This window comes from Geotrypetes seraphini, chromosome 1 (assembly GCF_902459505.1).
Source record: "Geotrypetes seraphini chromosome 1, aGeoSer1.1, whole genome shotgun sequence".
NCBI classification, from domain to species: domain Eukaryota; kingdom Metazoa; phylum Chordata; class Amphibia; order Gymnophiona; family Dermophiidae; genus Geotrypetes; species Geotrypetes seraphini.
This window is the reverse complement of record NC_047084.1, coordinates 462418241-462437613: the sequence shown is the minus strand read 5'-3', so window position 1 is coordinate 462437613 and position 19373 is coordinate 462418241. Positions and strand designations below refer to the sequence as shown.

Sequence of the window (19373 nt, the reverse complement as noted above, 5' to 3'; positions counted from 1 at the left end):
TAAGTGTCCGGAAGGTATCCAAAGTGACCAGATATCCACTGCAGGGACAAAGTACAGACCCTCCCCCCCCCACACACACACTCCCTTGTTTACTGAACCCCCCTCACACCGCCATAAAAATCGGAATAAAAATGTACATACCTGCCTTTGGAACATCAGCACCTGGCATAGGAAAACCTAGTAGAGCTGCATAGAGGTGGCTTAAGTAATCTAGGGCAGTGTTCTTTCAACCGCCGGTCCATGGACCAGTGCCGGTCTGCTGAAATTTCCTGCCGGTCCACAGGGCCGGCACTTGCATCGGGCCCCAGACAGTGCTCTTCAGCCTCCGGTCCATGGTGCGATCAATGCGGCGTTGTCTTCGGGATGGCTCCCCCTTCCTCAGTGCTGCAGTACACACAGCCATGGGCAGAGGCTCCTATGTGCATCCTGCGCCTGAACTGGAAGCCTTCTCTATGGCGTTTTTGGTCCTGTATTTGCATAGGGTTAACTCTGTTCTGGTAGGAATGAATATTGAGAAGCATATGTGTTGTTAATACGATTATATTGTGTGTGTGTATATATGAAAAATGAATGGAAAAAATGGTGTTACAATTAGTACTATTATGGGGGCGGGGTCTGGGGGCGGAGATTGGGCGGGGTCTGTCCCACGACTTAGCCCAGTGTTCTTCAACTGCCGGTCCGCTGACCGGTGCCAGGCCACAAAATAATTATTTTATTTCCGCCAGTCCATAGGTGTCAAAAGGTTAAAGAACACTGGTTTAGAGGAGTACCCAGGTCCATAAGCCACTCTAACCACTACATTAATGATGGAATATGTGAGCCCATCAAGCCCCCCCAAAAAAACCTGCTATACTGCCGTATAGGTGCCACCTGCAGCCATATGGGCTAATGGGGTTGTAGACAGGTGGGTATAGTGGGTTTTGGGGGGGCTCAACATTACTTATACGGGAGTTGTGGTGAGATGTTTATGTGGCACCCTTTTTGTGAAGTTCACAGCAGTGCTCTGTAAGGTGCCCCACTGCTTTCTTGCCATGACTGGATGGCCAGTCCATCACAATACTGGTCCCTCCCACATCCAAAAGGTCTTGTTTTGGGCGTTTGGGACTTGGACGAAATTTTGGTCGAGAATGTGGTATAAAGCCAGACGTCGTGGCGGTCTGGGAGATCAAATGCCTGGATGTACAATTAAAAAAAAAAAGTATACTTTGAGAATGGACATTTGTGCTCTGCTGACTTTGGGCGACTAGTACCTTACATCCAAATCGGACTTAGACGTATTTTTTCATTATGCCCCTCTATGTTACCTAGTCTCTTGAAGCTTATCACCTCACACTGAGGGTACACTTTACTAATTATAATAATTTGATTTGAAAGTGTATTAAATCGTTTTGGATCTAGTGGTTGTGTAGCACCCTGTCCTTGGTCCATTGGCAATCGCTGCTCTTTTAGTGATATTTAATTGACGAGCAAAGCCATGCAGCTTGCAGTATAGCCACTGCCTGAGGATATTACAAGATCTTCATGACCATAGGTCTAGTGTATCTTGATGATGGCACCTTATGGCCTCACTCCAATTATAATGGCTGATCAAATTGAAGATCTAAAAGATGCAACAGCCTCTGACTTCTTCTAGAAGACTAAGAATCCTTAATTGCTCCCTCGAGTTTGATTATTAAGGTCACCCAAATCCTTTTAAAGTATTGCAATCTTCATCACTGATCTCAATGAAGAACACATTTTAGGAAAATATTTGTTTCTTCAACAAATTGGGGTTAATCTTATTCTTTTTTTTTTTTTTTAAGTTTCAAGTTTAATTTTATTTTGATATATCACTTATCAATCTATTTTTTTTTTTTAATCTTTATTCATTTTTAAACTTATAATAAGTGTGATAACATATCCATACAAATAACCATAAATATATCACTTAATAATCAACAATGATACATATAATATTCTCTTATCTCCCCCCCTCCCCACCCTTATCTATCATTTAATCAATACTTATACAACATGTAACAATAAAAATACCCTCCCTCCCACCCCATAATTGAACTTGTAAATTTAAGGGAAAGAAGATTTTTCTAATCATTACAATACTTTGTTAATGGCTCCCCAATCTTATTCTAATAGAATGAACAACCATGAAACAGAATACAACCTTGCAATGTTTCTGACATGCATGGTTTGGCCGAAATGTGTACATGGAACCATGTCACGTGGCACTGATCTCAAAATCAATGGCAAAATAGGATATAAAATTGACTTTTTGTTTTTGAAAGAGAAGCTCAAAACATTTGTCAAACTGAACTAAGGGCTCCTTTTATCAAGCGCGTCGGACATTTCATCACACGCTAACCCCTGCGGCAACCTAAAATCCTAACGCCTCGTCAAAGGCAGTTTAATGCATGGTATTCCACGCGTTAAACCACTACCGCGCCTTTGTAAAAGGATCCCTAAGTCTTGATCTTTCTGCTCTCTCCATATCCTTGGGACAGCAAATGGTATGGTTGGCCATGAACTTTTGATCCAAGCTTTCAATGGTCAACAGGATTTTTTTTTCCCACAATGAGATTAGGTGTTTCTTACAGATTTTTGGATGCTGATTACAGAAACTACATCACACATTTTCTATAGCATATGGCTTTCCAAAAATTTGTTACATGTGCATCGACGCAACATTGCTAGTAAATGAACACTTGTTCAGTTTATTTAGCTTTATTTTTATGTATTGCCTCTAGGAGAAGTTGATAAATAGCTAGTTATTTCATGACCTGATGGTTAATTAACATCATAGAAATGCATTAACCATGAAGACATTTTCTGCTACGTTTATGGTGAATTCTGTCTGAAGGCACAATGAACAACCACTGATGAAGAAGGCCTGTGAATTCTATTTTGGATATAAAAGTGGGCAATCAAAACCAAACTTGGGCTCTCTGTATTTGTTGTGCATGAACTGAGCATGAATGGGAGTGCAGGTGTTGATGGCTGGAAACATGATCATCCAAAAATTGATAACACCCAATCTCATTATGCAAGAGAGTAAATGTTTCTCATGCGCAACAACCTGTTGCTCAGCCATGAAGGTATGATATAGCACTGTGTCTATTTACGGTTTAATATTCATAACTTCCTCTCAAATCTCTGCCATTGCATTGTGTTAGCTTTAATCAGATCCTTAAGCCACAGCAGTTCATTCGTGATTGCTTGAAGGAGGATATCAGGGCCTTCTGTGGAGAAGGTAGCTCTAATTTAACCCTCTTCATTCCCTGTATCATTTTCCCAGAGAAGTCTAACTTAGTGGATTTCATGCTATTGAGACCTCAAGCAGGGGTAAGGTTACTATATAGCTCCAGAAAAAGGAGGACAGATTGAGACATCAGGGGTTTACTTCCCTGTCATATGGTAACCCTAGGTAGGGGGCATCACCAATTTTCCAGATGATTCTGTCAGAGCTCCAGTTTCACAGAGATGCCAAGTTACCATTCCAGAAGGGGGACTTTTTTAGCCGGTTCTAGATTTCTGCCAACTTCATCCTGGTGTATTATGAGACCCGCTGCACTGATTTAAATGGCTATAATCATGCACTACAAATGCTTCACTGCTTTAGGTTGTAAGTTTAAACCCAGAACCAGCCAAGAAGTCTCCCTCTAAATTGGGCATCTTGGCAGCTCTAGTTTAAGGTGACCATATTGGTCCTGCCTCACTTGTGCTTTCCTTAGACTTAATACACGGGGCAACTGACTATCCACTCACTCCACACCTGGACTAGCTTGCTGCACATCCTGTTACTTACACCAGTTCTTCACATCTTGTCCAACTGTACATATGTTCATATGCAACATTCAGACACATCCTCATCAAATTCAGAATAAGGGATCACCAATTAGAAATAGAAATATGAAGACAAAATTTGTACTGACAACCCCACAAAGTTAAACGTGATGTGTACCGCTGCAACACTGCAGAAGTAAAACCATAAATGCATTTCTTTTTGCACTGAATACAATACAAAGATATCTAGGATGCCTGTTTCCCAAAGCTAACATATTACAGTTAATAAATTCAAATACCCTTTTCTACCTTTGTTGTCTGAAAATTTTAGCTTCTCATCATGCTGTTCCCAGTTTCTCTTTTCTGTTTTCCTTTCTGTCTTCTGGTAAATCTCTTTCCAATGGCTGCTGTCTATTTGTCTTTTCTCCACTTTTCTGTCTCCTCCTGCCATGTACCATTCCCTCACTATAAGTGTCTATGACATATTGATCTTTTCCCCCTTTTTTTCAGACTCTATCCACTCAAATTTCACTCTGTCACCCTATTTTTTATCCTTCAGTTTCATTTTATTTTTCACCTAATCAACCTTCCATTTCCTTCTCTTACCACCTACCTCTTTCGTCTACTTCCCATAACCACATTTCTTCTTTCTGTACTCACTGTCCTCCTCTCATTCATCTTACCACCTTCCCAGCATGTCCTCTTCTTTCTCTCCCTCCCTCTATTGTTGTAGCCTAATATCGTCTTCCTCCCTCCCCCCAACTTTGCAGTCTTATGTCTCTTTGTTTCTTCCCATCCACCTTTCAACATCTTCTTGTTCCACCCCTCTTCCATCCTGGTAGAACAACTCTTCCTCTCTCTCTGCCCCACCCCCCTATGATCTAGCATCTCTCCCTCTCTCTTTCCTGCTGTCCTTCTTCCCCCATGGTCCAGCACATCTCTCCCTCTTTTGTATCCCTTTCTGCCCCTTTCTCTTTTCTCTTCCTCCCTTCCCTCCAGCCCCAGGCTCAACATTTATTTCTCACTCTCTATTCCTTCCTGCTCTCTCATCCACTCTCTCTCCCTGTCTCCTTTCACTCCATCCCAGGGTCCAACATCTCTATCTCTCTTTTTCTTCCCTGTCTTCAGTTGTTAGCATTTCTCCCTCCCTTGCTCCCCTCTGCTCCTGGGTCCAACATCTCTCCCTCCCATTGTCTACCATCTCTATTTCCCTCCCCTCCACCCCTGGGCCTGTCATCTCTCCTTCCATTCCCCAGCCCCTGCCCATGGTCCAGCATCATCTCTTTCTGAAGCCCCCTCTTCAGTCTACCTTAAAACATGTCTTTCTTTATAGGACTCACCGGTAGTGCAGCAATTCATATACTGTGTCTGTGGCTGGCATTGGAATCTTCCGTCTACCGTGTCCTACTCCCTCTGACATATCTTCCTGTTTCCACATGGGAGGGAATGTGAGAGAAAAGCTCTCCAAATGCTCTAGGTGCTGGCATGGAGTTTGCTCTTCTCCCATCACCACCAGTATGACTTCTTACACTCCCAAATTAAACAAGGCAATCTATGGCAGGGAGAGAGTGAGTGAGGGAATCAGACAATCTAGGAATGTGAAAGCATTGCCTTCCCCGATCCCAGATATCTTTCCATTATCCATGATCTTCTCTTTCTCCTTCAGGATCCATCTCCTCCCCTCCCCACTTCACTCCTTGTCTTTTTCTGACCATCCTCTGTTCTTTGATTCCCAAACCCTTCTTCTATCTCCTACACCTGCTCTCCTACTTGAAATCTTTGTAAAAGGAGCCCTAAGATCTCTTGCCGCTTTATTGCTACAGAATTTGCAAACCTGAAAAATAAGCTTCAGGAAACCAGGGGTTGTGCCTGTATCTATCATCTCGCCTGAGAATGAGCTTGATCTGTGGGTTACCCATAGGCCTGTACTGTTTCTGTGGTACAGACAAAAGTGTAAACGCTAAATAGGTCAAACAGTGAAAATCACACAGCGGAGTCAATGTAATAAGCTGTGGTAAAGATTCAGAACAGAGGTAAAAAGTAAAAAAACCCACACCAAAATCTAGAGTACTTTTTACATTGAGAGCAATTAGTCATTCTCCTGGTTTGCATGTTGGCCAACCTATTCTTTAGCGCAATCAGAGGCAGCCTTTTTATTTGGGGGTGCCCAAGCTCTGCCCCAGACCCCACCCCCATAATAACAATACTAATTGTAATGCCATTTCTTCCATTCATTCTTCATATACACACAATATAATCTTATTAACAATAAATAATGGTAACCACAAAATTAAACTACACAAAGCACACTGAGACATCTGTATTCCTTAATGAAATGTTCTGAAAGGACTTTTTCCTCTCTGTCTCTCTTAAAGCAGCTAATACAACAAGCCTAATCAACCCCATTCTACCCCTATTTAAAATGGGGTTTTTGGGGTTTTTTTTAATCTTTATTCATTTCAAATCTTAAATCAAGTACAATATTGACATTTATCAATTAAGCATTCAAATACACTTGAAATCCTATAATTGATCATCATAATATAAAAATATTACCCCCTCCCTTATTTATTTATGAAAATGATTTGTTTCAATTATAATCAAAATGTATTTAAAATGTAATAAAAATCAAACACCCAGATTGTCACATAAAAAAAGCCTCTCCTTTCTCAGCCCCCAATGACTGCTGCTTTAATAGGAATTTCATCTACGAGGGTGGTTTGAAAAGTTTGGTAAAAAAGCAAGTAAACAACATAGTCTCCATTGAAGGCTATACACTTAGTCCAGGCGGTTTCCAGATTTTTTGTAAGCTATTTTTCCTATAATACGAAAAAACTCGCTGGACTACGAGATATGACAATTAAGTTCATGAACTTGCCACCGTGCACTTGCGTTGGCAGCACTGTAGAAACAGCTTGGTATGGTTAAATAACCTTGGTATATCAGTGTCTCACAGCTGAGTTCATGTCGACGTATGGCGGTGTCTTGCTGAGTGTCGTCCATTATTGTTGTTGCATGTTTTCGTGAGAATTTTGGAGCTTGAATTACAGCAATGAACAAACATTAAATTTTTTTGTTAAACTCGGCAAGAGTGGAAGTGAAATCAGGGACATGTTAGTCCAAATATATGGGGATAATGCCATGAAGAAAACGGCATTGTACAAATGGATTAAACGTTTTTCTGAGGGGAGATAAAGCGTCACTGATGAAGAGAGGTCAAGGCAGCCAGTAATAAGCAGAACTGACAAGAACATTGGAAAAATTCTTTGAATTGTGTGTCAAAATCATCGGCTGACTGTGAGAAGCTTAGCAGACCAGGTAAACATTGAAAGAAAAACAGGAAAATCTTAACTGAAAATCTTGGCATGAAAAAGGTGTGTAAAAAAAATGGTCCCTCATGGCTCTTGCATCACAACAATGCACCAGCTCACATGACACTCTCTGTGAGGGAGTTTTTAGCCAGAAAACAAACAACTGTATTGGAACACACTCCCTACTCAACTGATCTGGTCTCCAAAGATAAAGGAAATAGCCAAAGATAAAGGAAATAGTGAAAGGATGACATTAAGATGACATCAAGGGTAATACGATGACAGCTCTGATGGCCATTCCAGAAAAAGAGTTCCAAAATTGCTCTGAAGGGTGGACTAGGCGCTGGCATCGGTGCATAGCTTCCCAAAGGGAGTACTTTGAAGGTGATTGTAAGTGATATTCAACAATGAGGTATATAGCACTTTTTCTAGGATGAGTTCATGAACTTAATAGACATACATCATACTTAAGTGTAAAGCCCTCGATGGAGTCTACGTTGTTTAACTTGCTTTTTACCAAACTTTTCAAATTACCCTCATACTAATTTAACAATATTTAATTCAGCTATACCATTCCACATCTAATTAATTAAAAAATTGTACATGGCACCTGAAAAATGAAAGTGAAAATTGTCAAGCTACTAAAATAATTATTTTATTACTGATAGGCTATAAACAACATTTGAGACAGCTCCCCTCATGTTCTACAACCCCCTCCCTGATGCGTTCCTCTAGCCCCCCCCCCCCCCCCGGTTCTCCCGCCTACTCCCTGATGCTCTCCCAAGAAGCCATAGTGCAACGCTAGAGAAAAAAAATGATGCATGTTTCCCTGCACTATGTAAAATATAAAGGCCCCCTTTTATCAAGCTTCATTAGTTTTTTTAATCATAAGCCACTGCGGTAAAAGCTCCAATGCTCATAGATTTCTATGGAAGCAGTGTATGCAAATTTATTTCATGCATATTCATTGTAGATAACTTGAAAACCTGACTGGCAAGGGGGTACTCCAGGACTGAGTTGAGAAACACTAGTCTAGGGTATCAAATTTAAAAGGCACCAAATAACTTGGCAAGGAGAATCTTGCTCCTACTTACTTTAGGGCCATGTGGGGCACCGCTGCAGCACCATCCGCTGGATTTGAGTGCGATCTTGAGATGTGCGTGCAGCTTAATAGATTAACAATCTATTAACTCTTTTTTTTAATTATTATTTATTCATTTGTTACAATTTATATATATAACAAACTCAGGAAAATCTATTAACTCTTAATAATTGGAAGCTATTAATCAATATTAACAATCAATTTGCACCAATTAAGATTTGGACTTGCATCTGGCTGTGCGCTATTCTATAACACTGCTGCACAATTTAAAATTTATTGACTGGGATGTAATTCGTCTAGGACTTTATCTAATTAAATTTTCCTTTAGATCTCCTCTTTTTTAGTGTGTGTCTCTCCCCCTCCTTATTTAGGGCTAGATTCGCAAACCCCCGATTTCGTGTCAGATCCGTGCCCGATTTCATGCAGGCCGACAAATTCACAAAAGGCCTGCATGCAAATGGGGATGATCGTTAACACGCCCCCAACCAACTTCACGGATCGCTAGAGCCCTGACAGTAGTGACAGGAGAAGCAGCCTCCTGTCACTGCTGCCAGGGCTTCTGCTGGCTTTTAAAATTTTTTTTTAATTGGGCAGATATTTTGCGTGTTTTACACACGCAAAATATCAACCTAATTAAAAAAAAAAAAAAAAAATTAAACCCCCTCCTTCTCCCAAGTGCCCCATCCCCACTCCCTGACCTCATCTCCCCAAAAAACCTCAATGGCTGGAGGGAGGCCAACTTCCTCCTGCCACCCAAGGGACGCCCCCGTCTCCGGTCTCCCCCCCTGCCCCCTGCATCTTTAATGGAGCAGGAAGGGTGCTCAGTTAATAAATAGTAATACAGTACTCACAAATTTTCCTGTCAAAAGGCAGGAGAGGGCAGCTCCTGATTGGTGTAGCTCGACTTTACTACAGGAAGAGGCGAACCACAAATTTGCGGGGAAACACTGTAATACTAAAAAAAAACAAACCCCACTGCAGGCACAAATCCCATAGTACACACCCACAAGGAGTCATGTCCATGGGAGGGGCATGGGTGGATGAGACATGGGCTTTGGAACTGGCTTCCCCAAAGATAGGTGGTTGCTGGTCAGTTCCCACCCACCCATCCCCATCCCAGCGCTTAAATCTTTGGGCAGCCGCCGGGCAGCGCCAATGAGCAGGCCTGCCCTGGAATCCTTCATTCTACCTGCCTGAAGATTTAAAAGTTACAGTCCTAGGAGGAGATGGGTGGGGAGTTGGGAACTGGTGAGAGGTACTGCAGGATTCTGCTGGCTAGGGCGGAGCCTTTGGGCCCCCCAAACAAAATGGTGTTCCGCTGCCTATGGGATCAGAGATAACCTGAAACGTTGCACGGAGTGGTATAAAATTCCAGGGATGTGTGCTCAACTTACCTGCCAGAATTTATACCAGGTTTCATCTACATGCCAACCTATAAAGAGTGTCTTTTACAGAATAACACCGACTGCTGACTTTTTCCAGTGCCTAATTTTTGGCGCCATGTACTAAATCTGGCCCTATGGCCTTCCTCTCTTTCTCTCTGGCTCTCCAGCGTCTTTTTTGACTTCATCCCCCGGTTCTCTGGGACTTGCTCCCTCCACTGTGGCCCACCCTCTCCGCTGGGGCGGGCAGAGCGGAGAGAAAACACCGGGACTGGCAGCAGGGTAGCTCATTGAATTGCTACCTCTGCCTGGCAACTTTTACAGCACATTAAAGGTAGATGCTGAGGGGGGGGGGTGAATGGGAAATATGCTGATTGGGGGAGAAGGGTGAAAGGGTTAGATGATGGGAAAGGGTGCGACAGAGAGAGCGCAGCAAGATGCCGCTCCTTTAAGAGTGCCGCCTGAGGCTGCCACCTCAGTTGGCCTCATTATATGGCCACCCCTGAGTAGACTAGATGACAGAAAAAGTTGAGAGAGAGGATGCTTGCGGTGGAGCAGCAAGATGAATGTCACATGTTTATCTCCCAGTTGCTAAAAGGCCCTATGTGCGTGCTCGGTTAGGGTTACCAGACGTCCGGATTTCACTGGAAATGTCCTCCTTTTCGAGGACATGTCTAGGGGTCTGGATGGCTTTTCAAAACCCGGCACTTTCTCTGGGATTTGAAAAGCTTACCGTGAAAATTGTGTCAGGAAGAGGCATCCGGGAAAATCTGGTAACCTATGCTCGGTGCAAAGAGCTCCTAGCACTCAGGGAATGGTTCCGATCTCTTGAGACTAGAGTAGCAGATTTGGAGGAGCTGAGGGAGACAGAGAGGTAGGTAGAGGTCGCGGCGGGGATTTTAGGGCAGCAGGAGAGTGTGGGCTAGAGAATGACACGGGGAAAAAATTTGTCCCTGCTCCGCCCCGTCCCCATGAGCTAGTCCTTGTCCCATTCCCGTGAGCTCGGTCCCCGTCCCCGCAAGCTCAGCCCCTATCCCCACCCCGTCCCCACGAGCTTAGTCCCATCCCGTCCCCGCAAACCATCTGATCCCATCTGCACAAACCATCTCCCTTCTGTGTTCCTATTTTCCCCATGTCTAATATCTCCCCTCTGTATCTGTATACTCCCTCCTGTGTCCGGCATTGCCCCCCCAGTATCCATATACCATCCCCATGTATCTCCTCCTTTATGTCTCTGTCCCTATGCCACCGTGTACATAAAATTCCCCTCTGTTTCTGTTACCTTCCTGTGTCCAGATTTCCCCTCTCTTCCTCTTCCACACCAATGTGTCTCTCTTCTCTCCAATCCCATCTAGCTTTTCCTCTTTCTCCCTCTCCACCCTCCACCCCCGCTTCCAGCATCTGACTCACCTGCCTGTCCTCCCCTTTCTCAATATTTGTCTCCCTCTTCATCCACTTGGCCCAGCATCTCTTTCCCTTTTACTCTCTCCTTTCTACTGTGAGGGAACACGCGCAGTGACGGATTGTGTGGTCTAGAAGCCCCCCTCCCGCCCGATCACCACGTGTAACATATCTAAACTGCTTGTGTATTCATTCAACTGTTGTTACATGTTGGAGAACTTAAGGTAACGGTTATCCTAAATCCACAATTTTTGTGTTTGGGAATTTTTTTTTTTTTTTTTTACATTCTAACAGCCCACATATCATAAGTATGTAACACAAAATCCAAACATCTGTCTCTTCACTTGCTGCATAGTATTATTTTTTTTGCCCAAATCTTATAGTATCTACCCTCGCAAGCCACAAGTGTTCACGAAGAGGGAATGCCCCTTTCTGTACATATACATATCTCCCTCCCTTCCCTCACGTGCTGAATTTAAATTTTTCTTCTCCCAGCGCCACGCTTTCCAACAAGTTGCATACACAGCTGCTTCAGTTGAATCCTCCTCTAACCCAACTTCCTGTTTCCGGTTGCATCAGAGGAGGATTCAACTGAAGCAGCCGCACGTGCGACTTGTTGGAAAGCGTGCCACTGGGAGAAGAAAAATTAAATTTGGCACATAAGGTGAGGGGAAGGGAGGGAGATGGTGGGACGCGGCGATTGGGCGGGAGGAGGCTGCTGGACTGCACAATCTATGACTGCGCGTGTTCCCTTCACTGCAGAGACAACACCATTCACCGCTCCAAGGGCCGGTGAATGGCCTTGTCCCCATCCCAGCGGCAATCACTATTTTTTTGCTCCCAGTTTTGGTGGGTAACCCCCGGGTCCCTGCGGCTAGCTGCAGGTAACAGCCACCGTGTCATTCTCTAGTGTGGACATCTCTCCTGCTGCTGGGGGGGAGGGAAGGGGATGTTGTTGGTTGACAGTGGGAGAGATTGAACATCTCTCCTGCTATTGTTGTGTTTTTGGAGGGTTTTTTTTTTTCTTGATGTGTTTTTTCTGCGCACGTGCTCATTGCTATCACAAGCAATGGGCACAATCAAATTTAGCAAATTTTCGCTGCTGTCTGCTGACCTCATTTGCATGCGTGATTTTTTGAGAATGTCTCGCTTTTTAAGATTCGCTATCAAAACGGCTGCGTTAGCAGACTGTCGCTTTTTAACGTGAGTTTTTGAGAATCCTGGCCTCGGAACAACCTCCCAATTGACATCATGATGGAAACATTCTACAACAGATTCTGAAAAATAAAATTAAAAAACTATTTTCTTTGAAAATGTACACATACTGTACTACATGGGCTCTAGCTAGGTACTTGGGATCTGGGTTTGCTACTGTTGGAAAAAGGATACTGGCTTGATGGATCTTTGGTCTGTCCCAGTATGGCAATTCTTATATTCTTATTATTGAGATGGCTTGGGGAAATCCACTGCTTATTCTTAGAATAAATAGAATAAAATTTGTTTTACTACTTGGGGTTCTAGCTAGGTACTTGGGACCTGGGTGGGCCACTGGATGCAGGATACTGGGCTTGATGGACCTTTGATCTTTCCCAGCATGGTAATTCTTATGGTCTTATGTTAGTAGAATTTTAAAAAATACCATATGCAGAATTCCCTCAGGAGTAGTTTTAACTTTGGATATCTTAACTGGGGCATTGACAAATTTTAATTTAGCTCACGTTTTTTTGTAGCAGGTTAAGTACAATAAATATTTAACACCTGTTATATCAATGATCTCAAACACACGGCCTAGGGGCCACATGTGCCCCACCAGGTACTATTTTGAGGCCCTCCGTATGTTTATCATAATCACAAAAGTAAAATAAAACAGTTTCTTGATCATATGTCTCTTTAGCTATAAATTACAATATTATTCTTAAGACGTAGCCAAAAGGAAAGATTTATAAACTATAAAGAGTTTTACCTCATGCAAAATTGTAATCCGCTATAATAAAGCCCTTAGTGCGCCTGCGCAGTTGAAACTTCGTACGGCTGTGATCCCTGACCTGTGGCTCCATGTCACTGCATGCGCAGTAGGAGCTTTCGGCGGTTTGCGACACATGTGGCAGTTTCCCCAGCAACATTCCTGCCCCGATCTCCGACGCTGGCTGACTTCTGACGACGCCTCTCCTTCTCACCAGTGGACCAGCAGCGGCAGCAGCCACGGGGCATTTGCTAGGCCGGCCCACTTCGATAATGCGAAGCAGGCCGGCCTAGCAAAAACCCCTAGGCAGTGACGTACCTAGGGTATGTGGCACCCGGGGCCCATAATTTTTTGCCCCCCCCATGTAAAAAAATATTTTTGGTAATAACCATGAAATGGAATAAATGGTCAGAATAGAAACAGGCAGTGAAAATTTTATTTTATTGCAACCTCATATATGAAATCATTATTCCAAACATAACATACCATAAATTATGTCTGAATTGTCATGACATTAGAAGTACATATGGAGTAGTTGCAGGTGATGCTTGGGACATTTCTGATTGCGTTACTTGGGTTTTATGTGTTTTTTTGAATAGAAGGGTTTTTATTTCTTTTTTGAAGGTTTTGTAGTCTGTGGTCGAGGTGAATAGGTTGTAGAGTTGGGGGTCGAGTGTTGCAGCTCGAGTGGCTAGGAGGTTGTCGAACAGTTTTTTTCTTTTGACGTTTTTGGTTGGAGGGTGTGTGAATGGTGTGTGGGTTCTCCTATGTCTGGTTGAGGTGGATTGAACTAGTTGATTGTTCCAATAGGCTGGGCTATCTCCGTTCATTGCTTTAAATAGTAGGCAGGAAAATTTGAAATGTATTCTCGCTTGTATTGGGAGCCAGTGTGAGTCGTGGTATGCCTCTGTGATGTGGTCGAATTTCTTCAGTGAGTAGACCAGTCTTAGGGCTGTGTTTTGTATTGTTTGTAGTTGTTTTATCATGGTTGTGGAATCTTGACTGTTTTTCCTCCATTTTCTTTCTAGTTGTCTGCATTGTCTTTTTAGTAGGAGTAGTTCATTGCTCTGGGAGTTGGTAAGTCTGAGAGAGAAAGATGAATGTAGGCAAACTTGTTGGAGACAAAAGACTTTTCACAGGGTACATGAGAAAGAGAGGAGGAATAGGAATAAGATTGGAAAGGTGGCAATTTGAATCAGTGGGGTAAGAGTTAGGATTGGGACGGATAGCCCAAGCAGAGGAGAACAAACTAGAGAGAGAGAGTATGGAGAACAGAATGGAGATGGCTGAATGAAAAGACCAGTAAAAGCCATCACATTGTTTCAGATCAACTGTGAAAAATATGATCTACTGTTTGGTATTTACCAGCTACTTATGATGCAGACTGCCCAAGGAACTTGGTTTGACATAGCATGGCTTATCTTAAGAACATGTGAGGAAAGTGGATACTGGGAGGGGTGAAAGAAAGAGGAAGATAGGTAAAAAAATGAGACATTAAAAAGTTTGGGAACCTCTATTCTAGGGATCCTATACTGTTAGTATATCCATTTTTAATGGCCTGGCTTCTGAACACCGAAGTAAACTTATTTAGCTGAAGAAATTAGTTACCCCCCCCCATTCCACACACATTAATTCTCTTCCATTTTTGTTCCCATTATAAAAAAACACTGATAAGTTCCCAGAAAAAGAAATACATTAAAATAAGAAGTGAAAACAAAGGCCCCTACATTTGAGAACATAACATAAGAATAGCCTAACTGGGTCAGACCAATGGTCCATCATGCCCAGTAGCCCATTCTCATGGTAGCCAATCCAGGTCACTAGTACCTGATCAAAACCCAAAGAGTAGCAACATTTCATGCTACCGATCCAGGGCAAGCAGATGCTTCCCCCATGTCTTAATAACAGACTATGGACTTTTCCTCCAGGAATTTGTCCAAACCTTTCTTAAAAGCAGCAACGCTATCTGCTTTTACCATAACTTCTGGCCACTTCATTTTTAAGCTTAGAATAGATCTTTCCTTCCAAAGAGAGACCTTGCTAGATGTCAAATACAGAACAAGTTAACTTCACACGGACTTAGCTGTGCAGGAAATGTGAATCTCCTCATACACCCACCATATAGTGCAAAAATGTGCAAAGGTCTGTTTTTTTTCTTTTGATCACTACATAGCCTAATGCCACACAAGCAGTGCTGTTACAAATATATTCTGAAGGTTAATGCTAAGGTTAACAAAGTTTCCTTCCTTGGACCACAAGGAGATACTGACAAACCACTGGAAGAGATCCCAAAACCACTACTCAGGCACAACACCCAAAGACCCACTCAGTGTGTGAACCAGTTGAGTGGAGTGGACTAACTGGGGGGGGGGGGGTTGGAAATGGGCCCAGAGTTTGCTCAGCAGAATTTCCCAGACCACCTCTTCCTCTCAACACATTGACACGCTGCCGCCACCACCACCACTAGGAACACCTCACCGGGTAGGCCAGCAATGCTTATAAACTTTATAAAACACATTATTATATTTTCTTATAAAGCACATATTTTAACTGAACTCTCTGACATCCTCAGCCTTGCCATTCACAAAAACATAAGGAAGAAAAGTTCCCATTTCCTGCTGTTTCATGTCCCTGGCCTATACAATATTTTTCTTCTGCAGACCCTTCAAAAGTCTGACCAAATCCTCGTTTCACTTGCATTATAAAATACTGAGGATGCCATCTCTCCCCATCCCCAGGTCCTAAAGTCTAAGACAGTAGCGCAAAGTAGTGCTGCTCGATTTAGGAAAAAAAATTTCGATTCGATTCAGCCTAATGAATTGGTTTTTCGATTTGATTTTCCTGCCCAATTGGGTATTTTTTTCAAACATCCTGGTGGGTTTATTTTATAGCTTTTTCACCCCCTTTGGCTTCTCCTAACCACATTGGCGCTGTGGTGTAAATAAAATAAAAAAACAAAAAGGACTTTTCCTCTCTCTGTTAAATCCTAGCTCACGTTTGCGGTCTAACATCAGCTCTGGCAGGATACACTTTTCAAATCTGACATATTGTAATCATAAAACAGAAAATAAAATTATTTTTTCTACCTTTTGTTGTCTGGTCATTATTCAAATGTTGTTGGTCCCAGGCTCTTGTTGTCTTGCTTGGCAGGGTCTCCTTCTTTCTTCTTTTCTCCGTGCTAAACATCCATCTTCCATCTCTGACCTCCACTTCTGTTTCCCTTCCCTCCCCCGGAGGTCTGGCATCTTTCCTTTTTTTTCGTCTCCATCCACAGATTCACCTTTTCTCAACTACCGTTTCATCCAGCATCTCTCCCTCCTTCCCCACCACCCCATGGTCCACCATCTCTCCCTTTCTCTTCCCAACTATCCTCCTATCCAGTATCTCTATCCCCCTCCACACCATCCCTTGTGTCCAACTTCTCTCCCTTTATGTTCTTTCCCTCCCTAAATCCCATTATCCACCATCTTTCTCCCACTCCTCTGTTTTTAGACCCATTATTTCTTCCCCCCCAAAGTCCGGCATATGCACATATCTTTGAACCCCCCTTCCCTCCCTCCCTCCCTGTACTTCTACACCAGGACCCCCTCCCCTGGAGGTTTGTCCCCCCTGAAGGCCTGTCCCCCCCACCCCGAAAGACTGAACCTCACCCCTTGAAGGTCTGTGCCCCCTGAAGGCCTGCACCCCACCCCTGAAGGCCCGCACCTCCTCTCCGAAGGTCTGCACCCGCCCTGAAGGCCTACACCCCACCCCTGAAGGCCTGAACCCCCGAAGGTCTGTCCCCCATGAAGGCCTGCACCCTCCCTGAAAGCCTACACCCCACCCCTGAAGGCCTGCACCCCCCCGAAGGCCTGTACCTCCCTCCCAAAGGTCCGTCCCCCCCTGAAGGCCTGCACCCCCCCGAAGGACTGCACCTCCCCCCCGAAGGTCTGTCCACCCTGAAGGACTGCACCTGCCCTGAATGCCTACACCCCATCTCCGAAGGCCTGCACCCCCACCTGAAGGCCTGTCCCCCCTCTGAAGGACTGTCCCCCCTGAACCCCTGAAGGCCTGCACCATTCCTAAGGTCTGCACCCAAAGAACTGTCCCCCCCCAAAGGACTGTTGTCCCCCCCCCTAGGACTGTTTCCCCCCCGGGAAGGCCTGTGTGTTCCCCTCTGGCCTCCCTTTACCCGACTGCAGCAGAAAGCAATCTGCAGAAAGAATTGCGAGTACTTTAGCGATCCTTGCAGGTTGCCATAGGCCTCCGGAGTTGTCGTCCCTCTGCCGCAGTCCTGCCCCTTCTCTGACGTCAGAGGCAGGATCGAGGCAGAAGGAGACAACTCCGGAGGCCTATGGCAACCTGCAAGGATCGCTAAAGAACTTGCGATCCTTTTTGCAGGTTGTTTTCTGCTGCAGTCGGGTAAGCGAGGGTCGGGCCATGAGAAGGGAAGTTCCCGGGCCATGACTCCAAAGCCGGCAGCATCCCCTTCATTGATTGCACCCGGGACGGAACGCCCCCCGCTCGCCCGCCCTTTGGTACGCCGCTGCCCGGCCTAGTGGATGTTGGACAGTGAGTAGGTAAGGGAGAAGGGCTACTGCTGGTCAGGGGAAGCAGAGAAGGGGTGCTGCTGGATATGGGGGAGGTAAAAGTAAGGGAGAAGGGAAAACAGACAAGGGGCAGAAAGAAATGCCTAAGTCTACACATCTATTCTAGCACCCGTTAATGTAACGGGCTAAAAAACTAGTTTCTTTAACAAGACATTAACTATTTTTTTCTGAACCCCTCCAACTACCTACAAATCCAAAATGTGGCCCTGCAAAGAGTTTGATACCACTGTGTTTGATACCACTGTGTTATGTTAATTATCTAATAAACATACATTACCCTGCGACATATGTGCATTTCAGAGAAACATGCAGGGAGTAGCAGAGTACTGCAAAAGTTCAGATCCCAATACTGCCTTACACACATACTCTGTCGTCTCTGGTACCAATGTAAAAAAAAGGGGGGGAGGGCATCTCATTAGGAAGAAAAGAACACACATGCAGACTGTTACATGGCAAAAGAGATGTGTCTTTATTCAGAACAACAACACATATTTGTACATGCCCAATCACAAGCTAATAATGGGTGTATCTTATGAGGAAAGATAAGTTCTGTTTCTCATGAAAACAGGGAGGCGGGAGGGAAATTCTACAGCTTCCCCAAACATTTTATGTCAGCTACTACAGAGTAAATCAAAAGTAAAATATAGGACGTTAACCAGGAAGAACAGCAGTCACCCTCAAGATGTCGAAAATCAAACTTAACGACGGGGGCCCTTTAAATTCGTCCCTCCCCTCTCCGAAACTTCTGTGCATCGCCAAGGGCATAATCGTTTGCTAGAGGCGTGGTCAGAATCCCTCTGCCACCTATCCGCGGAGGAGAGCGCGTAGGGGCGGGGCCCTGGTTGGAGTAGGCGGAGCCCGGGCGATGCCGGCTCGGGAAGGGCGCACGTGGTTTGAAACTAGGACAGAAAAGCGCTTTGGCGCGACCCGGGCGGCCCTGGGGAAAAGCGAGCGGGAGCGTGGCGATGGTGGCCACGGGTCTCCTCGGGTTCCTGCTGCCGATGCGGAGCCGAAAGAAGGACGAGAAGGGGCACAGTAGCATGGGCGAGACGGGCGCTTGCACGGTGCATGAAGAGGTAAGAGCGTGCTCGCGGTGCTTTTCCCCGGAAGCCGCGGAAATCGTGGTCCCGCTTTGGTTCTGCCCGTACCCCGATAATGAAAGGAAACGCGATCTTGTAGGGAGTCGCCCGAGCTAAATGTGTGGCTTGTTCAGGGGGGGGGGGAGTTGTTGGCCGTTACGTGATAAGTAGTTTGCGAGCAAAATTCACAAGAGTTCTTTGGGCGAAAACGAGGACTTTTGCAAGTCCCATGCTGAGGTCTTTGACAGAATGCCGGCCCTTCGGGTATATGAGGAGCTGTTTAATTGTGCAGCTTCACTGGCTAAATTGTGTGGCTGTGCCAAACGCGATGACCTCAGCCTGGGTGACTAGGTCCACATGGTGAATAATAATAACTGCGTCCCCCTCCGCTTCCTCTCAGCGAACATCCCCTGGCTTTCATGCACGCCGAGGGACTTTTTTGTGTGTGTGCGCTTAGAAAATAGATTTATCAGTCTAGCTATCTTTTCTTCTGGCTCAAGGGTATGTAAGTGACATTGAAACGTTAGAGCACTCCAATTACTTAGATGTCCTCTGCAGATTTGGTAACTAAACTTAATACCCCTGCCTCGGAAGATCCAGTAAAATGCTTTAATTGGAGACATATTTTTATCTGTAAATTTTGAAAAACTCGATATTGTACAACAATAAAACATTATAATATGGCGCATATAATCAAGTAAAACCGTATTTTCTAGAAACATTAATCCCTTTTTTTTTGTAAAAATTTTATTATTTTAAAAACTACAAC

General features: G+C 44.4%; 1 protein-coding gene across 3 annotated transcripts in view; it reads left to right on the top strand.

Moving 5' to 3' along the window:
* LOC117349569 (rho guanine nucleotide exchange factor 3-like) overlaps positions 1–19373 on the top strand; it is a 77326-nt gene that overhangs the window by 12211 nt on the left and 45742 nt on the right. The window contains exon 1 of one of the 3 annotated variants that reach the window (XM_033923161.1): positions 18312–18601. The exons of the other annotated variants lie outside the window; for them this stretch is intronic. Coding sequence (XP_033779052.1) covers positions 18491–18601 — 111 coding nt within the window. The 5' untranslated portion in view covers positions 18312–18490. Of the gene's footprint in view, positions 1–18311; positions 18602–19373 lie in introns of those variants that run through there. 3 annotated transcript variants of the gene reach the window in all.